Genomic DNA, 11,819 nt, shown 5'->3' with positions numbered 1-11,819 from the left:
CTCCAGACTTGGGTCACTTGTACTGTGTAAATACAGGTTGTATGTGTAAATACAGTTTAGTGGGTTTTTTTTGGTTTTATTTGAGCCAAGAATGATTGTGTTCTTCTGGGTGTGATTTGTTTGTTTATTTCTTTTTGAGAAAAGCAAAGCGAATGAACGGACGGACGACGTCCTGAGRTCATCACGAGGCCCTAGGAATGGTAAATTCTGTTTTTCCGAGCCGCTCCCTAGAGTCGCCTCTTCGGGGCGCGTTGGCTCCGGCACGCCGCTGGGCACGCGGCGTCCGGGCGTCGAGCGTGCCCTCCGCCTTTTAATAGATGCTGCAAGCATCGAGAAGGAATTCAAACCGCAGATAATATCCAATTATCCTTTGTACTCTGCTCCTGCGAGAAGTACCAAGATACAGGAGCTAACACAGAAAGCAGAAGAGAAATTTTACTACTTCTGTCTACAATAATTTAATGAAATTTAATATCCATTTCAGTGTTTGACAGGAAGTAGAGATTACTTAAATATCTGTACCTAAGAGCACAGGGCTGTATAAAGATCTTTGATTTTTAAAGTTAATTTGTTTCTTCCAACAATGTGGAGAGATATATACAGAAAATTAATCCCATATGATTCTCTAGCTACCAATAGTCCAGAACTTTTTTTAAACTGCTTTCAAAAGAATATCTCCAGTCATCTTGACAAACAGCTTGATGAAAGTTTCCTTTTCAAGAGCCCCTGAAAGGTTTTACATGCAGTCCAAAGGCATCACTGGAAAAACTGTGTGATTTGGAGACCTTGACCAAAAATGTTTCACTTCGTTCAGTTTTTGCAGATATGAAAGCTTGTCGACCAGACACCTCGAACAGATTTTTAGCTTTCTGTGGTGGAGAGACGCATGATCTTTTCCCAATAACAAATTAGCTGTTGTCAACAATTTTTCTGGCCACAGTTTAAATAGCTTAATTTAGAATATAGTGCTTCACAGTGATATTGTGGAATTTGATAGAAACGCAGAAAATACGTGCATGCATGTGTATATGTGTGCATATATCTCTGTGTGTATATGTATACAGAAACATGGATTTGTTCTTACATATCCTATATATTCATGAAAATATATCTGAAAACACTGAATTGCTGTGAAGATAACATTTTGTTTTGGGAAGTCTGTCAGGTTCTCTGGCAATCAGGGTCCATAAATGCAGACAGACTGACATGATAATACATGAATCGATTAAGCCAATAGACCCTGACTCTCGCTTATCTTAAACTCTGCCTTGGGAGCCCGAGTACTCGCTATGGCATCGATTCTCTTTATGGCCTTTGATAAGTGAGATTTGGCCTCAGTTTCTTAATGATTAGAAAGCATCTGGTATTTTCGCCTGCCTTTGTTAGGTATGACTTCAACCGCAGAATCATGTATTTCTTTTGGGTATTAATGGGGAGCAGTGTGCTTTCAGCATTGAATGCCTTATTTATTGATCAGGTGAATTCAGAAGTTTAAGGATACCATAGTTGCACCTGAGGTGCTGGGAAAAGGTACTTTGTAAAATATTTGGAAGCCTAAAAACATTATTAGTGATCAGACTCTTGCTTTATTACTAGATTTTTCCAGGTGGGAAAATTCTCAAAATGTTCCAATATTTGGGATCTGGTTGGCTTGCTCCAGGACTGCTTTTGGAGATCCCTTGAGGCATTCACGTCTCAGGGATCGCAGCCACTACTGTTCTCCGTCTCTGTCCGAAGGGCTGTGAGAATTGGGAGGTAGTACAAAGTCAGGCAGGCAAATAAGATTCCTAATGGCTAATGGGAAACCTCTGTGAAAACTTTTTCAGACTCAAAAAAAAAAAAAAAAAGGCAAAAGAAAGCTTTGAAGGATTAGGCTTTTTTTCTCAAATAATAACACTTGCATCCATGCCCGATATTCTTCATGTCAGAAACTCCACATACATTGCAAAGCAAATWGCCTTGTGTTAGACCTTTACTTTTCGTTTACTAGTGGCGTTGTGAAGACCTGCCATAATAACAAGAGAAATAAAATGGTAGCACATCAATAGAGATTACATTTAAAATCATGTTATGTAAATAGAAATAAATCTGCTTATGGTATATGCCATGCAAGTTGCAGACTTTTAAAGAAAAGCATGACGGAGGGGTTATACTCAATCCAAAAGCTACCCTTTCTGATAGAAGTGTTTGTAGAGAAACCRTTCTTATGGCACTTAAAGCTTAATTCAGAACAGAGAAAACAAATACCTTTCTGGAAGTTTGAAATATGTTTGGCAGCTTCTAAATTTAGAAGAGTGTTTGTCTCGCTTTTTTTGAAATTTCAGCTCATTTGGCCACTTTGGTGTGGTCATTCAAATCAAAAAATTACCTAGTTAAAACGTGGCTGAAAATAGTGTTTAATAGATACAGACTGTAATTTTCCTTATTGATTACTTCTGAATATTGATACAGCTACTGTCCCCACATTCTTGGTTAAGTGCTGGTTGATGACGGTCTCCACGTGGGTTGGGGCTCTAACAGCTTGTATGAACTGGTGGGTGGGATTCTCCTACTACCTCATTTTTTCATGGTCTCGGTGACTGAGTGTCACCTTCAGGGTGCAGAAATTGCTGGAGGGGGAGTTTTGAGTGTGTGGGAAGAACTGCAGGTGCTCACCATCGTTCGGGGACAGAGAGTCTCCCTAGTTGGTCCCATAGTGATATTTGAAAAATAGTCACGATATTTGGTTTTGACCCAGACCATTGTATGATGGCATTGTTTTTGTTTAGGTTTTTATGACATTTGGATCTGGAGACTATTAAATGTTATATGCTCTTATTTTAGTTTCTTAATTAGGGAACAGAAGTGTGGCTTGTGTGGCTTTATCTTCTGTAAGGATAAATGATGTACATTTATACATTAACTTACTGTGTGGCTGTTTCTCATAAGAAGAGAAGGAAGAAGATTGACACTACAAAATATATATAGTTTTAGAGTTGAAGTATTGCATGAACACAGGCCAGAAACATTTAAATTGCGGTTCTGATGGCAACCTCAGCTGATCGCCTTGAAGTCTGCTCAGCTTATATTAAGGCAAAAAAGCTATCACTATGCTGTAGCAGCAGATATTATATATATATGTGAAGGGCTGTTGGGATAAACATACCTTGGCAGTTCCCTGATGTTTTTATGTAATGTTTGATGAAGATATATTCAAAAATATATTGAAATATATTTGAACGAGTATACACTTTGTGAATATATATTAAAATCACTAAGTTATTCCTAATGTTCTGCAGTGCTGCCTGCTCCTGACAAACATCTGATACGGATCATACGCCTCTAAAAAGAGAACTTCCTCGAGCAAAATATCCTCATGAAAACAGTTTGGAGACACTCACATTCTTTCTCTCGCTCTCACTCGCATKTTACATTTTGGCACATTGTAGGAGCAGGTAGCATATCTACTACCTGCTGTTGAAAGTGTTGAAGATACTGAATTATTTATTCCATCTTCTGCACTATCCAAACTCGTTTTGGGTAGTTTGACACATCTCGGTCTTCCATATGGATACTTCATGGTGACAGAGTTGCCAGCTGCTCAGGTTTTATGACAGTCTGAGTTTTTTCGAGGACTGTATTAGTTTTCTGGGAAGAATCCTGCTTTTTCTAAGTTCCCCAGTCTTATGCAGTGGTTATGTCTTGTAGAGTTGATAGTCTGCAATGGAAATTTTTGTGAAAATGAGCTACAAGGGAGTCAGCTTCCATAAAAACATTTTAAAAGGACTTGATGTTTATAGATTGATTGAGGTGAAATCTGAACCATTAGACAAAATGCAGAATTCATTTGCTAAGAAAACTTAAGTTCCATTTAGCAACAGTCTTCAAATTTATAGAAAACAAAACCCCAAGTGTTTAGATTCAAAGTGTATAAGTGACGTACAGAACGTGCAGCAGTCTGAAATATTTTGGACAACAGGATTTTGGGGGCACTTGAAATGTAAAACTGCTAAACAGTCTGCTCAGACCCTGCCCATCTCCTTGGTGATTATGCGAAGTGAACGGGTCTTCCATTTAAAAATATAAAATGTGTAAATCTGTAAAACTGGGAGAAGATGTGAGTTTTGAGTTTGCCAGAACTTTGTTAAAATAAAGGAAAATCAGCTGTTGTTTTCTTTTAGCCTTCATTCACGCGCTCTGAGCTGATTAGAGCATTTATTCACACATTTATTCACATAAATCTTTCTTAAATAAAACTCTCACTACTTTTAGTGGGTCTGCTTACGCTGCAGTCTCAGTTTGCTCCCCCTTCTTTGGGATAAGCAAGTCTTCCTTGTAGTGAAGTCCATTTACCCATTACATTGGCTCTCTCTTCTGTGTCATCCTGGAGTCAAGCTGGCATGTCAGTCCCCGGCAGAGAAGCTGTTACTCCACCTTTATGGAGCCACTATATTTATCAGCTCCTTTGGCTTCAGGTCAATCAATTCGTACCTACCACAGGGTAAAGGAAGAAAAAGGAAAGGAATTTATACATCTTAAATTGYTGAATTCTTCTTTTATGGGCACAGAGGGTTCCCTTTCCCATTACTGCCTCTGGGAATTTTGCTGTTTGCGTCTTTAGTGAAAAGTCCMTGCGTTGTTTCTTTTAAGCAGTATCATCTCTTGCGCTTTTCTCAGAGGTGTGCAAACAAGCGGGGRGATTTACCACCAAGAAACAACTTTTTTCATTTAAACCTTTGTGGAAAGGCCTCCTTGCTTTCCAGCTATTAACGTGGACTGTAATTTAGCAATAGCAACGGCTCACAAGAAGTCTGAGCTGGGACCTATCCTCTCTGCTACGGCCACGGAGGGGTACTCAGAAGTGAGCTTGTCTTCACACGCGTACAATACTAGGCACCGCCCAGCACACAAAATAATCCTTTTAGCTAGCTGCCTCATCCACCAAGGAAAAAAAAAATGTCATGCCTTGAAACTGGCAGAAGTCCTGAAGTATTTATGCACTGCAAAGTTCAGTGAGAAAAAYGCTACTTTTTGCTTATTATCTCACGTCAAAGAGAAAGAAAGGTTTAGAGTTTTCCCTTTCTCGATGCTCAGGATATTGCAATTTCAGATGCTTGGAAATGATCAGTCGGCTCCCTCGGTTACTTGGCAGCTTCCTGGATGGAAATCATATGGCCTGCGTGAAGAAAACTGCAGTGCAATTGCTTCGTTCCCAGTCTGTAATTTAGTCATTGCTTGGTGTTGCCATTTCACAGTGTTATCTTTGTAACGTTAAGGAACAAGGTCTGTGTTCACGGGCACTCTGCACTGTACGTAGGGTGTATGTTCTCTATGTGCTGTATGTAACTAACTATGCATTGGGTGCCTAATACTACAAAAAATCTAAATTCATGGGTTGCTAATGGACTTACTACAGATAAAGATGGGAAAAATTACCTTTTAATTAAAACTGCAGATTCCAACCACCTTCAACAAGTACAAGATGGTGTGAAGTAATAGTCCACAAARTTTGTTGTTCGCTTTTGCTACTAAATAGTAGCAGTCTTCAGACTTTTCCGTACTGGTACCATCTCTTGAGCATACTGTATTTTTCATGCCAGTCTTTTGACAAGTTTGTTTTTCCTGCAGAGTTGCACAGATAAGACGCCCACTGACATGAATTGGAGAATTAAAAAAAAATACGTTTAATCTTAATTAAATGTTATTTAATTAACAGTTGGTTATTAATTTGAGTGAAACACCAGTTTTACAAGCCTTTGACCTTAAAAACGTCTTTTTACTCTAAATCACTCCACATCTTGTATGTTAACACTTGGTGGATTACTTGCCTTTAGAAACTCTGCACCAAGGGTGGTCGTCTTGCTCCATCACAGCACGTATCTGACCAGAGTTAGTCCATATATCTCAGAAGCCGCCCACCAGTGGCTGMTTTTTAGTGTCAGGATATTCCTATTTGCTCGTGTCATGTTCTGCTTTAATAAGACGCCTTGAATTCATTATTTGCTGTTGGTGGAGTGCGAAATCTCCACCAAAGAGGAGGAAGATGCGGATTTGTGGCTTTCTCCTTCCCCCCATCACGGCAGCTAGAGCTGCTGGGTCTCGACCTCGCTCTTCGTGGAAGCAGAGAGGACTATGCAGCCCATGGTGAACAATCTGGCCATTAAAGGAAAAATGTGCATCTGTCAGTAATTAATTGAAGCCAAATTTAATTACAAATCAGGGGGGAAAAATACTACTACGCACTTAATAAAATTCAGGAAGCTTCAGTGCTGTTACCATTAAAAAACAAAAAAAAAMMMMCCCCCCGCTCTAAAAAATGGCACTCTAAAAAAATTCTTCAGAAAGAAGAATTTATTTCAAGTTTACTTCTTGATGTTAAATATAAAAAGTCATTTGATTAACTGCTTTCAAATCCTTCCGAGCGTCTTGTGAGTTTATAGAAAATGGTGGTGAATGCTTAAGGCCAGATTTTAACTGCTGGCCCGGGCGTAGGTGTGTTGGTTTGCATCGGCTGGGGCTGTGGCCCAAAAAGTTGGATTCTGGGGAYGGTGCTGCAGCATGGCTTCGGGGGCTGCTTGCATGCAAATAGTCTGATCAGCCAGGAGAGGTAAAAATTCATGGGGAAAAGAAGGAATTTAGAGAGAATGCAAGTAATTTAAAAGTGGAAAGCTTAACTCGTTTGTGCAACCTCTTGAATATTCTGAAGGTGAGGTAACTGATAATATTCAGCTTCAGCCCCGTTCTAGTCTTGCTGAATACCAGCAGTAGGATCACTAGGTCGAGACTGGAGGTTTTCAGAAATTCCATCCGTGGTCGTAGTAGAGGTTTAAAAATACACGTGCCGTGCAAGGAGGAAAGAGGGAGAGATTGGGCGATGCAGTAACGGAGCTGGAAGTGCAGCCCCTTTCTGCTCGCGGTGTGCGAGCTAGCAGATGTTCGTGCAGATAGGTATGAGTTTTGTTTGGGATTTGATATATATGGAGAAGGGGGAACTGATTTCGAGGCAATAAAGTCTTTTGAGAAATGTAACTGAGGTCTAGCACACTAGGAATAACAATTTCTACTGTACTCAAAAATAATATAAAATAAAGGAAGGAGGAGTGTTTTTTTTTTTTTTTTKKTTTTTTTTTTTTTTTTAAACAGAAATATCAAAAGGGACTGGCATTGTGAGTTTAAAACAAGCCATGTATTTGTACTGTATTCTAGTAAACAAGACAAACCCCAAATCCAAAACTATTGAACTAGTAGCAGCCATAAATATTTATCACTTGTGTATTCATATGTACATATAGTAATTACAGCAAGAGGAAAARGTATTTTTCTTTACAATTAATATTTGTAAACGTTTATGAAAGTACATAACAAATAAATAAGACAAACACATGGCCTAATTAAGATGAAAGGGATGACAACCCTTGTGATTTGTTCTGGAAAATAAAGGATGTTAAAATAGTAAGACTTAATTATTTCTGTAAACATTTCAAATCATGTTCTATGTAAAAAAACTTAATTTATGAGATATATATTAAAATATCTATAAGCGTTTTTGACATTTGTACATTCCATCTCCAAAAGAAATTAGGGTTAATTTATTATTTATTATACTGTGTATTGTCATATATTATCATTTATTAGTATATATTATTGTTCAGAAATTCAGTCATCTATTGTTGGAGAACGGAAAAGCATTTTTTATCTGATTGCAATTTATGTATTCTCAGTATAGCAATAAAATGAAACTTTTACAAGTTGATCATGTAAAAATACATGCAGTAATGAACAAAAAGGACTGATTTAACTTTTCATGATGGACAATGCTATTTCATGGACAAATAATGTTACATTTGAATAGAGAACATAAAGCCAAATGATTGGAATTGTCCGAATTGCTGGGTGGAAATCGAGGAGACTTTTTGTTGGTGGGCAAGATGGAGGAAGCAAAGCCTGCAGATTTGTTTTGGGGGAGTTTGAAGATACCCGGAAGAGCTGGCTTTAAAACCCTCAGGGTTTCTCAGGGTGAACACGGTTCTGGCTGAACTTTGTGTCCTTTCCCTGCTCTGTGTGTGTTTGGTGGGGTTGAAGGAGGCMCCACTGCAGGGTGCAGTGCTGTTGTACGCCTTCACCAGAAGGATGAGCTCCCCCTATCTCACTGCAAATATTTCCCCTAAAGACTCCCATTTTTACTATAAAATTTCAGTGTTTCTGATCAGCTGGAGCAGATGTAGCCGTCAGCAGCGGTGTGGTGTACTCTGCTCCGTGTTACTGTTATCCATGATGACTTGATGCATTGCAGTAACTTGGGTGATCTCATGTGGTGTCCTTGCTTCGATGTTGAGTTTGGTGGGAGTTTCACCTGCTACTTTTGGTCAACATTTTAGTTTTAGATTTTGCCCAAAGGCACTACCTCCAGCATCACGCTGCCCTCGTGAAAAATGGATGAAGGTCAAGGCAGTGAGTGCCACCTAATGAATATTCCTTTTCTTTTGTACTTACTTTGCCCAAAGGTCTCATGGTTGTAGTGCTGCTCAAAGCTAACTTTGCTTTCTCAAAATATCGCATGTGAAAAATTAAGATTATATATATATATTAGATACATAGAGATATTTCTGGACTAGCAAATCTTCAGTCATAAGTTCAGTTTACTGTGAATGTAGTTATTTTGCAATGAAGATTTATGAACTTAAATGTCATGGGCACTGTAGGAGAGGTTGTGCTGCTGTGAGGTCCTAGGTCTGCCCAAGGCGGAGAGTCCTTTGGGTGTCTCAGTGCTGACCGCGCTTCCGCCAACACCCACGGGAGTTTCCAGTATGACCAGGTGCTGCTCTGAACTCCGTAGATACCGTGGTCTCCCAAGGGAATGGCAAAATGTGTTTTTAGTTAAGTTGCATGAGAATTTAATTGAAAGGTTTCAGGCAGTTTCCTACAAGAGTAAATCATAATTGTGATACAGAGAAGATTTATAAAGGAAAAATACTTTAGCACCTTTACTTTCATAATTTGCTTGACGTAAATGGAAACCTACATCAGTTTGTTATTTTGTCTGCTGGTAATTAAAAAAAAAAAAGGTAGAGTCTTTTCTCTTTTACTGCTTTTCAGTATTTTGGAATACAATAGTATGAAAGACACGGCAAAGGTCAGATTATCCCGTGTGCACATCAGAGCTCTGAATCTGCTAACGTGATCAACTTCGTTCCCATGAATATTAGTATGAATAAAGCACATGCTTAACTTAATGCACATAAGTAGTTCCACAGAAGTCAGGAGGACTTCTGAGAGATTCAAATTAAGCACTAGCTTAGTGGCACTGCAATTTGGCCGGTCTCCAAGGCAATGGTGCTACTGCATGTGCGATGGCTCTGGCTTATGGAGGAAGGTCATTGGTAAACCCACAAAAATACGTGGGGATATTTGGTGAGGACAGCTAGGGCAATTGCTTTAAAAATATGACCTTAAACTCATTTTTTTTGATAATTTGCACCATATATTTATTGAAGAGTGTGGTATGATGTGTTGTAGTGCTGATGGGTCTAGATAAGGATACTGTAATAGCCRTTTAAATGTGTTTTTTGTGAGATGGTAAGCTAATGATGTAGCTGTTAATTTGAATTTAGCAGACATTTTAAATATAGGTTTCTCTTACAGAGACAAAAGTTGCAATTTAAAGCTCTTTGGTGGTCTAAAAACAGCTTAATTCTCTAGTAGCATGGTAATAAGTACTAATCCAGCTTATACAGTGATTGTAGTATGTCATGTTTGTGAAAGATTGCCTAACTCTGCTTTCTCTGGGTTTTATGTTAATTTTTTTAAATTAAACATAAAACCTTATAACATCTTTATGCTGAGATAAACTGTTCAATTTAACTTGTGCTCAAGCAGCAGCTGTCAGGAATTATCATGTTTCGAGCGTTCTTGCTATCACCTTGCGTCTTTACCTCCCGGATACACTCGGTGGGATGATAAAGCTCACCTTGTTAGGATTTATTACTTAAATAATAACCCGAGGTAAAATGAAAGTTGATGTCACGTAGAATGACAACTGACATATATTTATGTTGCACGTTACATTATAATAAACTTTCTTCCCCTTGTAATAGGTGTTAAGTGGCAATACGCTCCGGCATATCCTCCAGTGCCCTGCGTGAGTCCATTAGCCACGTACGTGACTTCTCTGTGGGCATGTTCACAGTGACTTGGACTGTCAGGTGTTATTTAAGCTCATGAGGCCTAAGAAATTGGTTATTGCGGGGAGTTAACAGTTTTTATGCCGGTCAAGAATAAAAGGTATTTAAGTGCATCTGATAYTTGTTGGATTAAACTATAGAAGCGCTGTGAAGACATGCGGGAGAATCGGAAAGGGTGTTTTGTAATGCTRCAACAAATTCAACTTTTTATTTTGCAATGAGAAGCATAARCAGTGTCATTTGAGGTTCTAAATCTGAATTTGCTAGTAAYTATAAYAACTTCCTCTTGACRCTGCTTTATTTATGAGCTGGGCAGYGATAAGCGATCTGCTTGTTAATTGAGTCTTATCACTCCCCATTCCCAGTGTAGAAAATTCAGGTCTACCTCTTTGCGGCTTTCCTCATTCGTGTCCTTGCTTGCCTTATTAGAAGGCAGCCTCTAGCTCTCTCCAACGATGATGATATATTCCTTCAGTCTCCCCCAACCAGCACTGCAAAAATTATTTTCCTTTCCTGTGGATATAACCACCTTCTTTCGTATTCCTCTACTAGTTACTGTTTTGTCCATCATAGTGAGCTCAGATATTTCAGAACTGCACGGTTTTGCCCAAGCTTGAATCCTGGATCTCATTTCTCGTCGTGCTCCCCGTTGCCCTTTTCTCTGCAGCAGTAATGTTAACCTTGACACCCCCACTGTGTTCTCTTTCCACTCTTGCTTTTGTGTCTCGCGCTGTGCTGCTTCCCCATGTTTTCAATCCCAATGTGCCATATATGTATTTTTTTTCCTTTCCTCATTCAAATGCAACCAAGTTTATAGACATGCTTCCACATCAATTCAATTTGCTACATAGCTCACTGTAGAAAAAGAAAAGTTGTCTAAAAATAAGTTTAATGGAGGAAAAAAGGGAAAGAATAAGCTATGACACAGTCCAGAAATATCCTGAATTTAGCTAGGTAACTATTTAATTTTAGTATTATAATATCTGATGCTCTTTTCCTCCCATTTGTATTTTTCTTTTCCTCATTTTCTTGTTTCTAAACTTCTCTGAGCAAGAATATTATATTGCCTGAAGGGAATTTTCCTGCCTCCAGTTTGACTTGGGCATTGCGGTCGTTGTGGGGCCCAGAGGTTATTCCTCCTCACGACAAATACGTGATGGTATACGTGAATATATTTCTTGTTCCCCGTATGGCTCCTAGTGAACCAGTGCTCATGTCTTAATTGGCATTCTATCTGACAGTCCCTTTAGAAGAGCAAATATTTGATGAACGGGGGAAAACATTCATATCTTTCTTTTGTAAGCCTTTCAGAAGATTAGCACTGACTCARGTTGGTGAAGATGGATATAGGATCTGTTCTGTAGGAAGTGCTTGTTTTAGAGATACAGATTATCCAAAAATGTGGTCATAACTATAAATACGGTTATTACAATTACTATTATTTGTTGTAAATAACCATTTGTATGGCTACTTTGGGCACTAGGCAACTTGTAAAGTTGACAGCCAGAATCGGTTTATAGTATCAGTGACATCAGTTTGGTGGTACTTTTGAACACTAAATCCATGTAAAAAAAGGAAAAATTCAAAAGATTTTAAGAGAAATAAACCTTTCATCCATCAAATTCTGAATCTGTACTATTAAAATGGTGGATAGCAAAA

General features: G+C 38.7%; 1 protein-coding gene across 11 annotated transcripts in view; it reads left to right on the top strand.

Moving 5' to 3' along the window:
* Positions 1 to 11,819, top strand: part of QTMAN (queuosine-tRNA mannosyltransferase) — a 187,980-nt gene that overhangs the window by 84,023 nt on the left and 92,138 nt on the right. For 7 of the 11 annotated variants that reach the window (XR_014896281.1, XM_085308434.1, XM_085308441.1 and 4 more), the window contains exon 3: positions 10,074 to 10,134. The exons of the other annotated variants lie outside the window; for them this stretch is intronic. Coding sequence is in view for 6 of the 7 variants with exons in the window: in XM_085308434.1 (XP_085164560.1) it covers positions 10,074 to 10,134 (61 nt within the window). In the remaining variant the exon portion in view is untranslated. The remainder of the gene's footprint in view (positions 1 to 10,073; positions 10,135 to 11,819) is intronic. 11 annotated transcript variants of the gene reach the window in all.

The sequence above is a fragment of the Rhea americana genome, unplaced genomic scaffold (genome assembly GCF_003343005.1).
Source record: "Rhea americana isolate MKP2758 unplaced genomic scaffold, rheAme1 scaffold_105, whole genome shotgun sequence".
Taxonomy (NCBI): Eukaryota; Metazoa; Chordata; class Aves; order Rheiformes; family Rheidae; genus Rhea; species Rhea americana.
Note: the sequence above shows the minus strand (reverse complement) of the source record. Positions and strands in the feature narration are given on the sequence as shown.